Source organism: Podarcis filfolensis (assembly GCF_964270895.1).
Source record: "Podarcis filfolensis genome assembly, chromosome: 7".
NCBI lineage: Eukaryota > Metazoa > Chordata > Lepidosauria > Squamata > Lacertidae > Podarcis > Podarcis filfolensis.
The window spans coordinates 11,113,462-11,135,366 of record NC_139603.1 but is presented as its reverse complement, the minus strand read 5'-3'; the positions used below and the strand labels follow the sequence as shown (position 1 = coordinate 11,135,366).

General features: G+C 41.1%; 1 protein-coding gene across 4 annotated transcripts in view; it reads right to left on the bottom strand.

Annotated features, from left to right (window-relative positions):
* Positions 1–7,162: 7,162 nt before the first annotated feature.
* ANKRD33B (ankyrin repeat domain 33B) overlaps positions 7,163–21,905 on the bottom strand; it is a gene marked incomplete at its 5' end in the record, with an annotated part of 34,841 nt that continues 20,098 nt past the window's right edge. The window contains 2 exons of one of the 4 annotated variants that reach the window (XM_083624702.1): positions 7,163–8,490; positions 13,496–13,636. In XM_083624702.1, coding sequence (XP_083480828.1) covers positions 7,658–8,490; positions 13,496–13,636 — 974 coding nt within the window. In that variant the 3' untranslated portion in view covers positions 7,163–7,657. Of the gene's footprint in view, positions 8,512–13,495; positions 13,637–21,905 lie in introns of all 4 variants that reach the window. The other 3 variants (XM_083624701.1, XM_083624703.1, XM_083624704.1) reach the window with 3 other exon arrangements.

Genomic DNA, 21,905 nt, shown 5'->3' with positions numbered 1-21,905 from the left:
TATGGTACTAGGTGAATTGCTAGTGTGTTATTAAAACACTTGGATTTTTTGGACCCCTGATGCAGCAGAAACACACACACACACACACATATGCTACAACACAGAGTGGGCTGCTTTTGTTTGTTGCTCCTGTGCATAATGGAGCTTTAATCAACCTAGTGACCTTCAGATGCTTTCGACAACCATTCCCATCAACTCCAGCTAGATTGGGGGAGGGGGGATGGCATAATGGATGAATAGCTGAAACAAGACACCAGCACTGTGCAGCTGCTACTAGTATCCTCCAATGCTTAACGTCTTTTTCTGAGCTAGTTAATTCTTATTAATCTCCAAGGTAAACTCCCCCGCCCCCCAAAAAAGAAAATATGTACAGGACATACAGAACACACTGAAGATGCTATCTATCACACAAGAAGTGGCTTCCAGTTTTATAAAACTAGACTGAAAAAATGTTTGCGCCACTCTATGCTAGGGGAAACTCCTGTTATGTTTAATTTCTGTGTCTTGTGCTGCTGTTAGAAGACGCAGGAAAAGTTCAACAAAATGGAAGAACTTTTTGCACAGTGCGCCAATTTAAAATTTATAATGGGAAGTTCTGAGCGGGAGTCCAGGTGCTGGCAGTGGTTCCAGATTTTGCCAAAGTAATTATCTGCTTGCAAGATTGCATTACAGCTGTTTGACTGGTGGCAACTTAATTAGGTTAGTTGTACAAGGAAAGGAAACTGAATATGACAGGTGCCTTTGCCTTTATCTCACCATCAAGAGGCTGCATCTGTGACTGAATCACACGGGGAATCCTGTTTCCTGCCATTAGGTGTGATACATATACCGTATTTTTCGCCCCATAGGACGCACCGGCCCATAGGACGCACCAAGTTTTTTGGGGGGGAAATAAAAAAAAATTTATTTCCCCCCCAGGCGCTTGTGGGGCCGGCTGTCCCCAGAGCTTGCGGGGCAGGCAGCGGGGAGAAGCGCTCTTCTCCCCACCGCCCGCCTGCAGAATAGGTCCAGGGACAGCGGGAAGACGCGCTGCGCCTCCCAGCTGTCCCCGGAGTTTGCGGGGCAGGCAGCGGGGAGAAGCGCTCTTCTTCCCGCCGCCCGCCTGCAGACCAGGTCCGGGGACAGCGGGAAGACGCGCTGCGCCTCCCAGCTGTCCCCGGAGCTTGCGGGGCAGGCAGCGGGGAGAAGCGCTCTTCTCCCCACCACCTGCCTGCAGAACAGGTCCGGGGACAGCGGGAAGACGCGCTGTGCCTCCCAGCTGTCCCTGGAGCTTGCGGGGCAGGCAGCGGGGAGAAGCGCTCTTCTCCCCGCCGCCCGCCTGCAGACCAGGTCCGGGGACAGCGGGAAGACGCGCTGCACCTCCCAGCTGTCCCCGGAGTTTGCGGGGCAGGCAGCGGGGAGAAGCGCTCTTCTCCCCGCCGCCCGCCTGCAGAACAGGTCCGGGGACAGCGGGAAGACGCGCTGCGCCTCCCAGCTGTCCCCGGAGCTTGCGGGGCAGGCAGCGGGGAGAAGCGCTCTTCTCCCCGCCGCCCGCCTGCAGAACAGGTCCGGGGACAGCGGGAAGACGCGTCTCCCCGCCGTCAGCCTCCAAACCACATCGGGAGACAGCGGGATGGCGGCGTTCCGCCTCACCGCTGTCCCCCGACCTTGTGGGGCTGGCGCTGCGGCTCTCCAGGCTTCAGCGAAAGCCTGCCTTCGCCCCATAGGACGCACACACATTTCCCCTTCATTTTTGGAGGGGGAAAAGTGCGTCCTATAGGGCGAAAAATACGGTAATATTCTATCCAATGTTCTACTCCAAGTAAATCCATTAAATTTAATGGGCATGACTAACTTAGGTCCATTAATTTCAATGGATTTAGGACTTACAACCTTAATTTCTAACTTTTCAACTAAACTATGAACCTGATGGCAGATTACAACAATCAAAGACGAATAAGAATAGCATGAAAAAAAATTATGAAAATCAGAGAAATCGCAAACAGAAAAACAATTTAAAATTCAGTTTGAGCATAAATTACAATTTATCTTTGGGGGGAGCGGGAGAGAAGAAAGCATTGTTTAGCCACCCTAAAAGAGAACTGGCCTTGCAAGGCTTTGCTGAGAAGACAGTTCTATAGTGAGGGCACCAGTAGTGTAAAAGGTCTGCTCCTTGTTCCTTTAGTTTGATGCTAGAGGAAGATGAGTAAACAGGTAAAAGCTTCTGGATTTAAAGACATACAGTTTGAGCATATTTGTCATTAACTCAGAGGCACCAAAATGCACATAGGTAATTTGTTAGTGTGTTATATAAGGTTCTGTTGGTTATGAGGGAAATACCTGATTCTCCATTTCGTTGGCATTTAGCAAAGCAGGGAACAGCTAGAGTTAGTTTGGCCTGAGTCATCATATCTCTCTCCTCCATAAGGTAAGTTTTATTTGCTTTTCAAGGGTCATAGCCAACGGTGGCTTTGCTTTAGTGGAAAGCACTTCTAGTTGTGCAAGTTGGGACACCCAATTTTCACTCATCCTCCTTTCCTCTTGCAGCCCTCCAAGCCATATCTTGTTTCCCCCTCCCCTACACACACCAATGCCTGGACTTGTGCAAGCAGCAGTCCTTTCTGCTAAGGTCACACCAGTTGAAATTCAGAAGAGACATGTGAGTGGGGGAAAATTTCCAGTAGTTGGCGATGCAACCTCCCTGTATTGCTCCTTGCCATTCACTATGATTGGTAAAACCAGAATCAATAAATTGTTATTGTTATAATTTGGCTATCATTGGGGGTATATTGGAAAATATTTTTAAAATTATATATTAAAAAACAGAATGAGTAAAAATTGCATGATAAATTCTACAAAAAAAAAGTGGTGACAAAACTATTTTCAGACATTTGTTGGTTGGGGAGGAGTGTAATGGTGTGGGGGAGGAATTTATCTTAATTTTATTTTTAGTGCAGAATACATAGGGGGCATATCTTCACTCAGTGGTTGCTAATAGGTGTAGAAAGGTATTAAGAGAGCTCTAAGGAAGAGCTAAAATGTTCTGGCTACAATTGTGCAAAAAAAATCAAGCTCATGGGGTGCAATTAATTGTTGGTTCTGTTTTAAATCTGATTAACCCAGTGTTCAGTTTATTGCTCAGATAGTTGGATACCGTTTTGAAGCTGTAAATTAAATAGACATTTGGGAGGATGAACAGAAGCATTGGGGACAACAACAAAATATTTATTTATTTTGGTAAAATGTAAAATTAGACTCCAGTTTGGGTTTGAGGAAACTTGAGTGGCCTCAGTTATGTATTGTCTTCTGGGTGATACAAATGTACTCGAAAATAAGACACCACTACAACTATTAACTAGTTAAAGCCACTGCAAGAAAAAACAAATTGAACGGTTTACATTGACTTCCATTTTAGGAAAGTCTAGAGGAAAAATGTGTAGCCCAATATTACAAAGGGTTTGAAACAGTGGAGTAGATCCAGGAATAGAGAATATGTCTATATACCTAGACATAATACAAAACGATTGCATAATGTCTTGTGCAAAGATCACTACCAACTTTCAAAGTAAAAAGGTCAAAATCCTTCAACAGTGGCCAAACATACAGTTGTGCGATTCAGTATTTTTTTGCTTGCTTGCTTGCTTGCTAGCTTCTAGGGTTCTTTTCTCATAAAGGGAGTTCAAATATTGACTTTAGGTGTAGTAGCATAGCACTGCTAATAAATCAGTGAAGACTGAAACTCAGGAAGCAATAACAGAAAAGCAAAGTTTGACTTCACTGTAAAAACACACACGTACATCAATGCTAGCTGAGCTCCATGTATCTCTTGGGCACAATACAGCTAAATTTCTATTAAGCTGATAGGAAAACACTGGACAGGGGGAAAACTAGTTCCTTGTGTTTGCTACCCCAAGATGCAGTGATGGCAACCAATGTGGATGGACAAAGTCATGGAGGGTCAGACATTCAGTAGCTGCCAGCCATGATGGCTATGTCCTACCTCCACTGTCAGAGGTAACATATGCCTGTGAATACCAGTTACTGGGAATCACAGGTGGGGATGCTGTTGTACTCAATTCGCGCTTAAGGGCTTCCCATAGGCATCTGGTTGGCCATTGTAAAAATAAGATGCTGGAGATTAGATGGGCCTCTGACATCATCTGGCAGAGCTCTTCAGTTCATTTGCTTTTGGGTACTATGGCTTTCAACTGGAGAGCAAGCACATAAAGATCCCTTTGATATCAATAGAATGCCTAAGTTTTATAAGCTCTGCCTGAAGTTTTCAGTAAGAATCAGATTTATTGTGTTGTGCAAAAATACAGGTAACGCATTTTAGAAAATGGTCTCTCTCTCTTCATGCATCTTAACAGTTTTGAAAAGAACGATTGGCTTACCTGAAGTCTAGATTTAGGAGTGGGATGCTGGGGACAGCGGACTGGGTGAGTCCTCTCACATGACCGCAGGCAGGAGCAAAGACTTGTGGAAGGCAGGCACTTGCTCAGTTTTTTTGGACTCACCAAACAGCATAATAGTAGTAGTAGTAGTAGTAATAATAATAATAATAATAATAATAATAATAATAATAATAAATCATTTACACCCCGCCCATCTGGGCAGCTCCCAACCAAATCTTAAAAACACAAAACAGCATTAAACATTAAAAACTTCCCTAAACCATACACCGAAGCACCTGAAAATGGAATATCAGCCTGCCTCCCTCCCAGCTCATAAACCAATTAAAAAACAGAAGAGAGAGAACCCCCTCTAAAAAATAGAAATCAGTGTGACTGCAGACCATCTTAAAAGGTAAAGGTAAAGGTACCCCTGCCCGTACGGGCCAGTCTTGCCAGACTCTAGGGTTGTGCGCCCATCTCACTTAAGAGGCCGGGGGCCAGCGCTGTCCGCAGACACTTCCGGGTCACGTGGCCAGCGTGACAAGCTGCATCTGGCGAGCCAGCGCAGCACACGGAAATGCCGTTTACCTTCCCACTGGTAAGCAGTCCCTATTTATCTACTTGCACCCGGGGTGCTTTCGAACTGCTAGGTTGGCAGGCGCAGACCATCTTAGGGAAGGCCTAATCCTTAGGGAAGGATTGGGACATACCACAGAACTTCCCAACAACTGGCTGGGTCCACACTGCTTGGCGCACTGATTACAAGACCTGAAGTAATACCGTGCGGCTAAAAGCCGCTTCAGCTGAAAACATTTGATCTAACTAATAATGTCTTGTGAAAGTGGAGGGAGACAACCAAGTGGCTGCCCTACAAATCTCCACTAATGGAGCACTGGCCATAAAGGCGGCTGAAGTTGAAGCTGACCTAGTCGAATGTGCAAAGTTAGGAACTGGGCGGGGCAATTTCATGGTGTTAGAAGCTGATCGTAAGATCATGCTGGTCCCAAACCAAACTGAGGTAAGGCATGCCATAATTTAAACAGAATTTATTGTTTAACATAATTGAAAATATAACATATACACATACAAATGGGTTACCCCCTTTGAACATTACTGTTTAAATTCATCCCTGAGAGTGATAGTGCATTTCAGCTGAACCTGTCCTTTAGATGATAATCGAAGTGCAAATTCATGTACTTGCTTGTAAGAATTGATTTTTTTAAAGAAACTGACTGATTTGATATGTAAATATAATGTGTTGGCTGTGAAGAAAAAATATATCATCTCTGTTGGTGCATAAGAGAAAGATGCATATAGGCAGTTTTGCCATGGGCATCTAAAAGCTTGCCCTCTAATTACAAAAAAGGGGAGAGCGTCATTTGAAAATATTACCGACATCTTTTTAGGATGCCATAAATTTTAGTAATAGCAGAACTTAATACATATCAGCAATTTAGTTTTGCAGAGAACTGATTAAAAAATGGACAAAAATGTATATGCATTCACTTACCGTATTTTTTGCACCATAACACTCACTTTTTTCCTCCTAAAAAGTAAGGGGAAATGTCTGTGCGTGTTATGGAGGGAATGCTTACGGGTGGCATGCCTACGGATTTTCCTCCTCTAAAAACTACGTGCGTGTTATGGTCGGGTGCATGTTATAGAGCAAAAAATATGGTAGTTGATGGTCTTCCATACTAGAAGCATGCATGGTTAGCTAAAGCTCCTGTCCCATATAGACCAGGAAGTAGCGCTGGAACGGTCTCTCAATTTGGTATTCTGTTTCTCGTTTTTCAAATCTTAGATTCAGTTCTCCACATTTCTGCATCAGTCTGCATTAAAAAAAACCTCATGCAAATCCTTTCGCATTTTAGTGTTTTTTATGCACACTTTTGCCAAAATTATATACCGGTACATGCATTTTTGTAAGCACTGCTTGGAAAACTGCATTGCAGATTCAGATATTATGTGAATTTCAAAGCATTGCTGTATTCCAGTTCTTGTTTTGATAAATTTGGCTTTAAATGAGAACTGAATCAAATCTCTACCCTGCCAGCAAGTAAATTCATTGAACTCAGTGGGGTTTATTTCTCAGAATGGTTATGTTTGCACTTTAAGTTCAATGGTGGTGTTCAACAGAATTTTTGCATGTACTAAAAATGCCTTGAGCTTCTTGGAAGAAGCACCATTCCCTCTATTTCTGATGTTCAGGAAACGAGTGCAGCTTCTTATAAAGCAAAAATGGCACTGCCCACACGCAAGCTGGGAATGTATCAGCAGGTATAGGGGTCTGCAGAAGAAGAAAACATATTTAGGAAGAAGTCGGGAGGGATTCAAAAGATGCTCAAATGTTCAGTGGCCACAGCATGCTGACTGGCTGTTGAGAGTTTAAAAAATAAATAAAAATGGTGTGGCTGAGGAACGTGACAGCTGGAATCCTGAACAGGGAGCACATCACGTTGCAAATTTTGCTGCAGATCTGTTTCAGAATACAGAAGTGGGAGAACCTAAAGTTGAGCATAATCCTGAAAAATAACTGGGGAGGATCCTCAGAAATGTTGCATTTTGTGAAATTAACCCAAATCGTAGTAGTTTTTACACTTTTTATAAATAAACAGTAAAATCTCATTCAATACAAAATATATAATTTCATACCATTTTGTTTCCATTAACATAACTTTCAGAAGAAATGCTTTACAAACATTTTATTCATAAAGTTGGTTTTCTACAAAATGCCCTGAGATTTTTACATCCTTTCAATGTTTGGTTTTTTGTTTTTTGAAATTTCATTGCAATGTCCATATTTTCTTAAAAGCAAGCATCAAGCTAAAGCCCTTTACTTTAGTGTGGGGGATGGGGAGATCATAATACACTTGTACAAAATCCGTAGACTTGTCTTTTCACTTATCCTCAAGCCAGCGCTTATGAAATCTATTTTTAATATTAGTTTCCCTTGCAAACATACTCTGTAGCTTAATACTCTTTTATGTATAGAAAAATGTCTGATATCCAGACTAGCTCGCCCTTCTTGGAGCTTAATCCCATTACCCCTTTTGTGGGACATCTGTTTTCCACCCCAAGAAAACTACCTTTTCCATATTTTAAACCTGTTCACAGATTCTCTAAATCTTTCCTTACATTTCTTGACGTATATACACTTTACCATATCAGTCGCTCTCTAGATGATTTCTTCTCCTTTAAATTGTGTCATTCAGCTGGCCCCAATACAGCAACTTGACTTTTCTATTGATCTCAGTAGTGCTATCATGAGTCTCGGCCTCAGTTCAAGTCTTGCTTTTCACTGGAGACCCTTGCTTCTGTTTCTGAGCTGCTTCTGCTTTTTTCTTTTCTTCTTCCTCTGCCTTCTTCCTTTCTTCCTTCAGCTCTTTATACCTCCACTTAGGAATCTGCAGGTAAGCCCCATCACCGGCACTGCTTTTTCGCCTGACTTTCTCTGGCTGGAAAGTAGGTGGAGGTGCCTTGTTGATTCGGACTTTGGGGATGACGAATCCTGGGCGCACACTGCTCCTTCTCAGCAAGTGTAGTGGCAGCAAGCTTGATTTCCTTGGAACCACAATGCTAACCTGAGGTACATTTAGACTGAAAGGCTGGAGGCTGGCTCGCCTTTCCTTCTTTTTGGAGACTAACATAACTCTGGAGTTCTGAAACAGCTTCTCATAGCTGTTAAAATGGTCTTTGCTATCCATAGATTTGATTTCCTTGGCTCTTTGTTTCCTAAAGATCTCTTGTACAGCAGGCCTGCGTTTCCCTATGCCAGGCGGACTTCCAGGGCACACAGTCCTACAAGCTATGGCAACAAAAGAGCTCCTTAGACTTGTCGTCACCCGAACCATATGATCAAGGACACCATCATTTTCAGGGCCTTTGAAACCTCTGGAAGCTATTATTGACCTCACACCTTCCGAGATCTTTTGCAAACAGGTCTTTGGCTCTGCAGCCTTGGCAAGAAGTTCTTTCAACTTTGGCCATTCTAGCTCATAGTGGTCACAAAATTGCTCAGCACATGGCTTGTCCATAAGTCTTTGCATAAGATAGGCAGATTCTATTCTTCCTGTGAAACATGCCCATTCCTGAGATGTGAATCCACGGCCTGGGTCTGTGGCATAAATGTTTGCCCCTCAAAGGAGAGAGAGAGAGAGAGTTAGTTTTTTTTTAATTATTGGGGTTTTTTAAAAGTGCAGCTGACCACATTATATAGGTAAAGCTAAGCATATCCTGAATTTTGTAAGATATTGCGTTAGGAAACTCTGAAACCTTAGCTGCTTGACAACTCTTATTTTGACTGTCAGTTAATATTTTGATAAAACAACCCAATTTTACTTTGGTTTTTTAGCTACACAAATTATTTAGATATTTACTGCTCAGTACAGAATTGTAGTGAGAGCCAGCAGATATTGTTATGCCCCCATAGCTACACTGTCAGAAATTAGAGTGATGTTTAACATGTGTCATCATCACAACACAAGTAATAAGTGCTGCCTGGCCTTGCATTTCATTGTCTCATTGAGTTGGAGTTTTAAAAAACACTGTATCAATCTCAAAAGTCTTAATGAAGTGCAGTTTTGTGATAATCTCTGAGGTATTTTAAATATTTGTTTAATTCAAATCGCCAGTAAAGAATGTTGTGGAAGTGTGTATTGGGAATGAATGGTTTTTCTAGGTTTTATTCCTAGGAAAACATGATTCTACCATACACACGCTTCTCACATTAAACTTAAACTTCCATTTATCTTATTTTGTTACAGCCCATGGCAGGGGTGGTAACCTTTTGTAGACTAAGGGCCACATTACTCTGCATAAAACTGTTTGTGGCCCCACATTAGTGGGCATGGCCAGATCCAAGCTATTTCCTGTAGATACAGATAGTCGTACCTGGGTCTCAAATGGAATCCATTCCAGAAGTCCATCTGACTTTTGAAAACCAAGGCGCAGCTTCCGATTGGCTGCAGCAGCTTCCTGCACTCCATTGGAAGCCACGTCAGACGTTTGGCTTCCAAAAAACGTTCGCAAACCAGAACACTCATTTCTGGGTTTGTGGCGTTCGAGTCACAAGGCGTTCAAGAACCAAGGTACGACTATATCATAATTAAATAAGTGTATCTCCACTCAAGTTTCTCCTTTACTTTTCTTCAGCCTTTTATTTTTCAACATTTGTTTTCAACATTTGTTAAATTATATTACAGACTACATTTTAATCTGTTCTGTCTCTGTAAAAGGCAAAAGGAACTCCGTAATCCTGGAAGAATGCAAATAGTGTCAATGCATAGCTGAACAGCAAAATTTCACATACAGCCATTTAAAACCTCAAACTTCAAAATGCAGTTACATCCCCAAAACTGCATGCATGCTATTGCGAAATGCATGGATGATTATTATTATTTCTATATTTGCAAGGAACACAAGTCTGCTGGGAAGTGTTTCCCTCTGTGATGATCTTATTGCAAAGGAACTGCGATTGACATAACATCAAACCCACCCCAGAGGGCCAGATGAAATTTGGCTGTGGTCACATTTGTCCACACAAATTCAGTTTTAAATCATTTTATATTACATTTGCACTTGCATTTGAAAGCAGAGTATCTCTAAATGTAGCAAATTACAGGTGTAGGGTTTGCAACAGATAGATATACAATAAATGGAAGGACTGCAGTTCAGAAAAAGAATGGTATCTAAGGGAGTCTTGCTCATATGCTCCTCTTTCTCCCCCCCACCCTGCCTGCCATGTAAACTGTGCACCACAGTCGGCTCCAAAAACGGACTGAACGGGGGAATGGCCAGGAGACTCAGAATGTTAGGTCTACAATGGACCTTTCATTCTGCAGATGAAAGCAAAATTATACATACTAAACAGCCAACAAAAAAGTACCAGTAAAAAACAAACAAAAGCTATTGAAAGGACAAATGGAAGAGATGTGAATAGTGTTTGCTGACAATTCCAGCACACCAGATGGCACAGCCAGAAACCCAAATCTGTGGATTTAGGCTAATCTCATGAATGGTTAAGAGGTTAATTTGAGATTACATCTGACCAGAATAAGAGTCAGTGAAAGGTGTATCTATCTAAAACCATCCAATGCCAGACAGGAAAAGGAGGAAAGGTGATAGGAAGATATGGTTCGCTGACCCCTCCTTATCTCTAGCCCTTATACTGGCAAATATTAAGGCACACTACTCTAATATTCTGCTAAATAAAAAAATGTTGGCTGTGTTTTTGTTTTATATTTATTTAACAACAAAAAATAGCATTATGTATACCTCCTCATGTAATTTTCTGCTGTTTTATCTCAGGCAAACTCAAAGTAGTTGACTGCTTTTCCTGCTCTAGGCATTGAAGTTTTGCTACTCCATGTGTGCACATTCCCAGCTGTTCTTAAGATTGTATTTCAGGATCAAGTGCACCAAAATTAGGCTGTTTACCTGTAATGGTGGCCATCTGTGCAGTCACACTTGAGTGTAAAACATTTTCAGGAGTTAGTCAGGGGGTTAGTATTCCTGTCCCCTCCTTTCAGGGAGAAGGGTTGGCCTGAAACAGGTGAGGCAGATGCCTCCTGTTCAGTTCCTTCAGCCTTGCCATGATGATTTCAACGAACTGACGGCACCAGCAGTGAAGAAACTACATGAGCTGTGACTGCACAGATGACCAATCAAATAACGCAATTTACTGGTAAGCAACTTGTCTTTCCTGTTTGATCTCTCTCCAATCGCACAGATGGGTGACTGAAGCATACCTTGGAGTGTGTGCGGGTACCATCACTGAAAGAGACTCTGAAGATAATATGAACATTTATCCCACGGAACACAAAGGTTGAATCAAGTAATAAATAATACTAATGGAATGCATAGTAGAAAAAATACAGAGCTCAAATAATGTTTTCTGTGTTATTGTTGTCGTAGGGCTAAGAAAAGAAATGAACGGAATATGGTATTTTCAGCTCTTGACTCCAGCATCCTCTCGGCCTAAATAGGGAAATTCTACCAGTAAAGCTGTAGATAGAAAATACTGAAGATTGTCTGCACAGTGACCACAAATAAGTCTTCTCTAATAGCTTGTCAAATTTTTGCTGTATGTTCTTTCTCAGGAAATCTATTTGGGACACAAGATTTGCTTTAAACACTACTGAAGTATTGCAGTGACTTCTTTAAAACTAATCCCACATGAACATAAATGAGGTTAGGTACTTTGCTACCTGGGTCACACATGAATATTCAAGTTCTCCTTCCAAGTGTCATGGCATTCTATCAATCATTCTGAATTACATTGAGTCTGAAAATCAGCTTGTAAGAAACGTGTCCATCTCCACTTAGACCTGATTTTCCAGAGAGAAATCTAATATTACAAACGGGTTTTTTTTTCAGAATAAGTAACCTGGACATCCCAGTCAGTTTGGAATATTAATATTCCATTAAATTAATACAGCTACACATATTGCAATATTATCTGCAAATGAAATATGCTTGAAGTATCTGAGCTGAGGTTTCCAGCAAAAACATCAGAAAAACTCCAAGTTTATAGGAACTTTTGGGCCCTTCTTTTTTAAAACAGCAATATTAACATAGATGTTTCATAGCTTCATTTTTCGACTCATTTCAGTATGAGTAAATTGGTCACGTAATAGCCTACTCAGAAGTAAATCTTATTGAATGAATGGGGCTGACTCCCCAAAAAAGTGGGGTTAGGCTCAAGTTTTACAAATATTTCAAACATCTGCAGGAGTCCACAGCAACCTAACTATCATAGGAGAAATTTGCAGCTGAGAATATTTGTGCAATTGCCTTTAGATGGGTTGAAATTGTGTATCTTACCATTTTACCATATGTTAAACCATATTTAACAAATGGGAGCCTTCAGGTATTTGAATAAAAGAACATATTTGTATCTCGTATCAATTCCTGTTCTGTAATATTTGCTAAAAGCAATGAGTAATCACTATGGTTTGCCCTGGCTTAGGGATACTCTCTTAAAATAAGGCCGCAATAGCTTAGCTCTGTTTCTCCTGAGCCTTTTGGCAATAAATCCATGTTTCATCCTCTTTAGCACTCTACAAGCTCCATTATTTCTTGCAATTGCTGAGCAGTCCTTAATCCATGAATTATTTCTAAATATAATGTCTGGCCAGTAGCTGCCATCCTGACAGCTTCCCTAAAATGAGCAGAAGTAATAGCCCATCTCCACATCACTTTGCTATTAACCCGTTTCCTGATAACCTGAAATACACAAAAAACACTCTGGTCTCCATGAACTATTGAAATAACCCTGTGAATAAAAATTGTAAATTTTCAAGAGGTGTGTTTTTAGTTTTTTATTGTTATTGCTGATATTTAGTAACACTGTCTTAATTATGTTGTATGCCCCCCTGCAGCCCCCAGTTGGAAGAGTGCTATAGAACTTTTAAAAAATAAACACGCGAGCCTGCTGCCACTTAAAGTCAACTTCAGAGGCTCTGCTCCATCCTTATGTAACATCAGAAGATGGGCACTCAAGACAGTCTTTTTTAGTGGTGGAACCAAAACTGTGAAATACCTTCTCTATAGAGACATGCCAGGGCTCTTCTCTTTTAAGCTTCAGCTGATTGCTGAAGACTTCTCTTTTTTTCTATTTCAGGGTGCTTTTAATATAATTTTAGTATTCCAATTGTTACTCTCTGTTTTTAATTCAGCTGTTTTGTCTGCTTTTCCTATTGTGTTTTATGAAAGTTCTGTACTATGCAAATTTGTTTTTGCAAGGGTTATTACAAGTTCACTGGGTTATGCCTTCCATTTAAACTGAGTATGTAAACCCTGCAGGCACTGAAAGGAAATTTCAGCTGTCCTAGATCGTGTTTGGTACTGCTTTTGCAAAATATGGTAGAATATTCATGTTTATAAATAAATTAATGAATTTAGTTTACTTAATGAGATCCATTTGTAGAAAATTCAGTGGTGGAAAACAACAATAAGAAACAATGGTTTTGCATTTCTCTCTCCCTCTCTGTCCAATCTGTAATTAGAGTAGGCAGGGCTGCCAACAGTGTAAATATCAAGAACTGCAGTCCTTCATTTAGAAGTAGTCTTTACAGTAGTTCAAGGGAATGAGGATAATGAAGCATAGGATTTTTCTATACCTGCCAACATTAAAGCTCTGATGCATTCACTTCGGCCTTGCATTGCAGACTTCATGAGTGCAGTAAATCCAAAGACATTCCTTTTCTCAATATCAAGGCCAGGATAATAGTTTAATAAATACTGTGTAATAGTAATATGTCCTACAAAAAAAAAGAATAAAAAATATCAATACAAAAGTGTATTATTTTCAAACCACTGTGAATTCTACTTGTTTTATTTTAACTCTCATATTCTGAAGCTTCAGGACAGATCACACACACTCCTCAGAGTCAAATAACCACTAAGCTATCATCATCATCATCATCATCATCATCATCATCATCATCAAATTTATTATTTACACCTCGCCCATCTGGCTGGGTTTCCCCAGCCACTCGGTGGCTCCCAACTGAATATTAAAAACACAATACAGCATTAAACAATAAAAAGTTCCCTAAACAGGGCTGCCTTCAGATGTCTTTTAAAAGTAAAATAGTTGCTTATTGCCTTGACATCTGATGGGAGGGTGTTCCACAGGGCAGGCGCCACTACCGAGAACTATAAAATGCTATGGCTTGGTTCAATCCTAAAATAAGGAAGTTAACAAAATGGGTTTCACCCTCTCCTTCCCACACAGTCACTGGTGCTCCCTGAATATGTCTCTCTGAATGGTTGGCAAATACACATACAGATCAGTTACTTCTTTTCCTTAGAAATGAAAGCTATGCAAAATTTTGTTTGCAGTATATTAACCGAAATTTAATGGAAAGTTGATTTGGTCTATCCATATTCCCTATCCCTGCTCGGAAGGATAATTTAAGCTAATCATGGCAGAAGGTGGGTTCAGAAGGTAATGTTCATACAATTTAGTGCCAAGTAGATTAAAGCAGTACTTTTGAGTTATGCCTGGAAAGCTATAGGAAGCTAATTGAAACACTGGATAATGAATCCAGTTTCCTCCTAGCCACTCATTGCCATCACAGGCAATTTCCAAATAATCACCAGTGGCAGGCCTACATAGAATGCTTGAGAGTTATAAATATGATTACATTAATGGTAATTTGTGAGAGTCTATGGTAAGTGGAAATAATAGTTTAAAGATCTGTTGTTGCCTTGCCAGCCATAGGAGGGTTCAGTTTCCCAACTCTGCTGTAAAACTCTGGTCATTAAGCTTCTCCTATCCTGAACTAGCAACAGGACAGATTATGAACTAAAATGACTAAGTAAGTAAGTAAGTAAGTAAGTAAATAAATAAATAGACACAGTATATATATTCTTAGAAATGCTTTTATCAGACCATATCAGACATAATCTCCAGCAGAAGGTCTGCCTGCTTTGCCAGCATCACTGAAATATGTAGAGTGGTAAAAATCTATCACAGGCTAAAATTATAGACGCTAGGGAGCTAACAGTCTGAAGACCAATTAAACCATCAAGCCCTTGTAATTGGACTGACAGAACAAGACAAACATCTAGTGCCATTATTGCTCATTCAGAACATTTTCCCCCACTTGTCATTTGTTATATGATGGGTTGATGGTTTGTGTAATAATGTAGTCTGTCAGCCAGCTGCAACAACAACAACTTAATTACTGTAAGCTGTATAAAAAAAGTTCCCTCGTCTTATTTTGCAGTCCAGTGAAATATTCTGCAATACATGTCAGTCAGTTAAATTTATCCAAGAATGTTTATGAAGAAGTTTCATACAAGCAATTAAACAAAATCCATAGCAGAACATCTGGTACAGTTTTAATGATCAGTGGCTTCATGGCACCCAAACAAATCTACATATTCTAGAAGGAGGAGAGCTGCATGTTTATCTGTTTAAGCAGCTTTAATTACACTTGTCAGTGTTTGTAAAAAGCAAAAAAAAGAAGGAAAGGGTTCTGACCTCCCTTTGTCTCCTCAGCCTGGTCCTCGGACCCTTGTCGGCACAAAAAGAGTCCACGAGAATATCCTTGCAGAGTTTTATTCTTAAAAGACTTTGTGCAAAACACGACTGAATAAGAATACACACCAGCACCAACCAACCCAAACACCAGCCACAGCACAAACTAACATTTCTCACTTATATATACAACTTGGTGCAGACCGTTGAGTCATGCTGACCCAGCTTTATTCGCATTAAAGAAACAGCGGCCATTTTAGCTGTGACAACACTCAGGTATTTTATGGACAGCTGTGCTCTTTGGTTGCCTCTTTCCTAACAGGAGCCCTTTTTTAGAGTCCTACCTAGATAGCGACAGGGTACAATAATGCAAAATTATGAAAGAAGTGAAAATGTCAGGCATTCATTTGGAGTGTCTCTACTTGCCTTGTTCTTAGGGACGTTTCTGATTTGAACTTCTGATATTTTCCCATCCTTATCATGTGCTCATGTCCTTTTGAATTGATCAGCGATGGGCTCTGCTGGAGATCCTTACTGTTGTCTGATCACCCAACCCCAAACACTCTTAGGCCTACATAACTTCAGAACACTCCTACACTTTGTAGGTAATTTAAAGTACAAAAATCAAGACATAGGCATGCCCAACTCCACAAAACCCCGTAGAGCAGATTCAAACAACCACTTTGGAAACTGCTTTTCTATCATTACTAATTTATATCACTGGTGCTCTCTGAGCACCATTGAGTCACTAGAAATGGAAAAGCAGCCAAAATGTTCCTGCAGAAACCAGGCACCTGATCCTTACAAATAATATCCCTTCAAAGGGTTGCATTAAGTGCAAAGTCCTACTGCAATCCGTGGACAATAACTTCATTTCTATAAAATGAATCTAGATTTTCCTTTCAAGGTATCTTTTCCCTCCTATTTCTCAGGTAAAGGGCTTCTGATAATAATTCTTCACAACTGCATTAAAACTATTTCATTACTGAGGTGCCCAGTATTGCTGACATTCTGAACGTGCCCCTAACTCCTTAAGCTTCTGTTTACCTGAACTGAGACCTGTGCTAATTTCCTCATGGTAATAAAAGAAAAATCATGCCAAATAATTTGAAAAATCATGCCTCAGCAGACTCTCAGCCTTACTTTGCCACCTGCAAAATGGGTGGCGGCCCTTACAGAATTGTTAGAAATAGAATCTCTAACTAACGGAAAAGGCCTCACTATTTTTGAGTAAAACTGAGTAAAAGTTAGTAGCAGCATTTCCATAGTACATGCTTCAACATTAGAATTTGAGGGTTTACATCACCTCCAGATGTTTTTGGGCTCCCGGCTCCCACCAGTCCCAGCCAACATGGCCATGGGCCAGGGATTATGGAAGCCGTAGTCCAACATCTGAAGGCCACCATTTTGGCCACCGTGGTGCAATTCATACATGTGCACTAAGGCTCAGGCTGTGTACACACCAATCCCTTTGTAGTACCAAAGCATACTTTTTGTCATGGAATTGTTCATGGTCGTCCTCAGCATGCTGCTTTCAATCTTGATTGACTCTAACTCCTGCCATCCAGAAGGGTGGGTGGGTGTGGTTATCGGATAACCATTTGAAAATCCTCCATTGATTAGGTTATCAATGCCTTTTCCTCCCTGCATATGCCCTGGGTGAATGAAGAAGGGAAGGTGTTCCCTTCTTCATTCCCCATTGCTGGAACCACCTTCATCTGTTTTCAAATGGACACACTGTGGGGAAATGCAGAATCAATCGGCCATGAACTTTTATTTTGGAATGAACTAACCAGTTTTTCAAAATGCACTTTTCAGGAGCAAAAATATGCACTAGATCTAGATTGTGTGTGGACTACAAAGAAAAAGGAAGTACTCAGACTCTCACTGATTCTTAAATAAAATGTCATTCATATGCAGTCTCAGTCCTCCAGCTCAATATTTCACTTTGGGTAGTATTGAGCTAAACAGCTGTGCTAGAAAAAGGATTACAGCTAGTGCAATGGGATTTCCCTCCTTTTCTCCACCCCTCATGCATACCCCATTCCATACCCAAAGCTGTTCCAGAGGGTTGGGGAAACACCCAGAACAAATTTGGGGGCCCAGAGGAAGAGGTTTTTTTTCTGTTGCACAAGGATAAATCCTTGCACTGACAAAACAACCTGCTTAACACTACTTTGAATACAGCCCTGGTAACCTTTTTTTAAAAAAGATTTGTTATTTAGTCTGAATTCAGACACAAATGGTTGCACTATTCAGACTTGCAGTTTCAGGTGCAGTTGCTAATTCAAGTTAATGGCAATCAGTTAACTCCATTTAAAAGCTCTTATAGAAAACATAATCTTTACATATGCTCACAGTTGAAGCAGCAGGAGAAATGCAAGATGCTAATAAGAATTTCTACTTGTATGAACTCTTTTAACAAGCTGTCTGGGCTAGGGAAAAAGATTGCCAATACAATGCACAATTAATTCAGAATGTTAATACTCCATGAAAAAGCTTAAACTTACAACTGCTTAGTGCTCTTTCAGTTGTGGGAGCAGTTGCAGACTCCTGAAAGCTGCCAACAAATGTAGCTATCTGGAAAAAGGGCAAGAGAGAATTGAGCACAGTAACTATAGGATAGGGGGATGGCTCTATCCTATAGTATAGACGGATTTTGTACAAGTGTATTATGATGGCTCTCCTATGCAACTGTAGCTGGTTAACAGAGAAAAAGTAGGAGGCCAGATCTGGACGTGGACTCAGCTGAAGTGTTCCTTTCATCAATATTGGATTCAAATGAGTTCTAGGTGCCTGTTCAGGAGCTTCTTATTTTTTAAGTTATAATTTAAGGTGGTAACAGTAAGCCTGAAATTATGTGTGCTAGGGATGTGTAACTGTGTGCTGTTTTCAAGACAGTTTAACAGTGGTATTAAGACCAGAGATGCAGAACGAAGTCAAGAGAAAATAGCAATGTTAGGATTTTGGTAGAGGGGGGAAGCAATCAATGTGACATGGAAATGGAATAGAAGAAATGACAGGCCACCCTCAAATTTTAAAGTGGTAAGTTGAAAAAGAATCAGCTCTTAAAAATCTATAAATAAATGCAACTTTAATTAAAATGCATAAACTCTTTATAAGGCTGTTTCAAATATATGTCTATTAATTAATAATAGGACTTTGGCAGCTGTGAAAACATAGCTCCAATTCTGCCAATAGTAAACTCTACAGTGCAACAAGATCATGACTGAAAAAAAGGTTTACTGTGAATGCGCCAATCTTTCCCACTTTCCCACATGGGAGAAACGAACCACAATATGAAGCCAAGGGATGTTCTTGGCTTCCTGGTCATTGCTAATTTGAACAAAACAAACTATGATCCCCAGTTAAGCTAGGGATCATAGTTTGTTTCTAGAACCAAACAACAAAGATGGTGAGAACTCTCAACTGTGGCTCACTGCAGGGATGGGAAAGCTTTTTTCAGCCAAGGGCAATCTTACCTGAATAGGAAGCTGTCAGAGGCCACATTTCTAAAGTGGGCATGGCTTCTCGAGAACTCAGTCCCAGTCCCATCTTTGCAGACTTCCCTTCCCTTACAGAGAAACATCTGTAACACACACCCATCTCCACTTCTCTTTCTCTCCACTCATAATAATAATAATTTATTATTTATACCCCACCCATCTGGCTAGGTTTCCCCAGCCACCCTGGGGAACAAAACACTAAACAAAACAACAAAACACTAAAATACAATAACCTATTAAACATTAAAAGCTTCCCTAAACAGGGCTGCCTTCGGATGTCTTCTAAAAGTTTGGTAGTTATTTTTCTCTCTGACATCTGGTGGGAGGGTATTCCACAGGGCGGGTGCCACTACCGAGAAGGCCCTCTGCCTGGTTTCCTGTAACTTGGCTTCTCACAGCGAGGGAACCGCCAGAAGGCCCTCGGCGCTGGACCTCAGTGTCCAGGCAGAATGATGGAGATGGAGACGCTCCTTCAGGTATACTGGACCGAGGCTGTTTAGGGCTTTAAAGGTCAGCACCAACACTTTGAATTGTGCTCGGAAACGTACTGGGAGCCAGTGTAGGTCTTTCAAGACTGGTGTTATATGGTCTCGGCGGCTGCTCGCAATCACCAGTCTAGCTGCCGCATTCTGGATTAGTTGTAGTTTCCGGGTCACCTTCAAAGGTAGCCCCACATAGAGCGCATTGCAGTAGTCCAAGCGAGAGATAACTAGAGCATGCACCACTCTGGCGAGACAGTCTGCGGGCAGGTAGGGTCTCAGCCTGCGTACCAGATGGAGCTGATAAACAGCTGCCCTGGACACAGAATTGACCTGCGCCTCCATGGACAACTGTGAGTCCAGAATGACTCCCAGGCGGCACACCTGGTCCTTCATGGGCACAGTTACCCCATTCAGGACCAGGGAGTCCTCCACACCCACCCATCTCCTGTCCCCCAAAAACAGTACTTCTGTCTTGTCAGGATTCAACCTCAAACTGTTAGCCACCATCCGTCCTCCAACTGCATCCAGACACTCACACAGGACCTTCACCGCCTTCACTGGTTCCGATTTGAAAGAGAGGTAGAGCTGGGTATCTTTGCCTGTCTCTCCATTTCCTGTCTTTTACACACACTCTCACTGCCTTTTCTCTCGGGGGTCCCTTTCCAGATCCTCTCACCACTGATTAGCCACAACAATCACTTCACCCCAAAGATTAAGCAGACAGGAAGCATCCTTTTCGCTTTTGTTCTTCTGCAAACCAGAGACAGCCACGCCTGGCAGGAAGCAGCACCAACCTTCCCCAGCAGCAACCCTGAAAAGGCAGGAAGTCCTTAAACACACACACACACACACACACACACACACACACACCCCTTCCTCCAAGGTGGCACCGACATGTCTTAGCAAGTCCATGAACATTCTCCCTCTCACCAGTCATGCTTGGAGCACATTCAGGGACAACGGCTGTGGAGGACTGTGTGTAATATGTAGCCATTTCTGGATAACAGGAGTTAGTAGGGCTGTTACCACAGGGTGGGATGGAACTCTGTCTGGTTGAGGGGCTTTGATTTGTTTGTTTGTTTGTTTAGTTTTGCCCCAAATTTACTGGTGGTTAATTGAATTGGGGGCTGGCTAGCCACTTAGGAAGGATTACCACACTACCACAGTCTTTGCTTGACTCTCCGTGCTTTGGTGGGTGTCCCCCCTCCCCAGGAACAATCCTAGTAAATTGGGATTGGGGCTGGCAGGTGACTCTGGAAGGCTTGGTGGACTGGATCATGCATGCAGACCTAGCCCCAGCTTACTCAGTGATATGTGATCAAGGCCAATGTCATTCAGCTTTAGAAAAGAGGAAAATAACTCCATACAATTATAGGAAACTTCTTACATATCCTGTGGTCTACTTAACCTCATTTTCTTTAGGGAGCAGTATCAGATACTGGCAGACAGTATCAAGCCAATGTCAACACTCTGGATTAATACTGAGCTCATTATAATTAAATATAAAGGTCAGAAAAGAGCAGCCTTAAATCTAATCCGTTAACAGGACAGATATATATCCTGGGTGGACACAACCCAAAGCAGGTTATACAATATCTGAGGCCACCTAACTCTTGTTAAAAAGCCGTATCAGGCATTGGTTTTCTATAAAGGCAGCTGTGAAAACACACAAATACTTTTGTAGTAAAAAATTATAGCCACACAGTGCATTTAAAATGAAAACAATTATCAGATAAGGTAAGAGTTTTTCATTTCATTTTTTTAAATGAATACAGCTTAGTTAAAACACACATGTTCTGGTAATGGGATTCCAGAAAATAATTATGAATCATTATTCTGTATCAGCTCTAATATTTTTTTACAACAGCATTCAGTGATTCCCAAGAGGGAAGTAACTGCCATTCTTGCATTTCACCAAATATTTATTAAATTCAACATGACTCATTTTTCATTACACTGTCTATAGGTTGTCAATAATTAGAATCTGTTGTCATTAATTTAATAATTTTAGCACAAACTGTATTTAGTTTATAATTCTAAGCAACTCTTAAATAATATACCTAAAATGAATTTTCCCAGAATTTATCATTTCAAAGCTTCATGCTTCATTCTTTTGCCAATTCTGTATTGCACAGTATGATGAATTGGACATGATTACATTCCTGGTTTTTATTGCAAAATAATATTTTAAAGCATCTTTGCTCAACCTAATATTTGTTGCACTCGTTCGCTGAATTGAATAGGAAAGCTTTTGCATGCAGGACATAACATGATCTTGGGGGGCTGGATAGAGAGAGGGTTCAGAGCAGGGAAGCTGTGCTAGGCACCCTTTTGTGCTCATCAAACGTTTTCACTGATAGACTTATCTGCAGCCCAAGTGTTGCTATGCTCTCATTACTTCTTCTTTTTCTAAGGCTGCAGCAGCACACTTGCCTTAGAGTCTTATGTATATTTGTCTGAATGCCAATTTTAAATTTTATTTTTTTTTGTCAGCACAGCAATGGAAAAAGTATGAACAGGGTTCAGAGAACTGCTTGGGGTTAGAAAAGAAAAA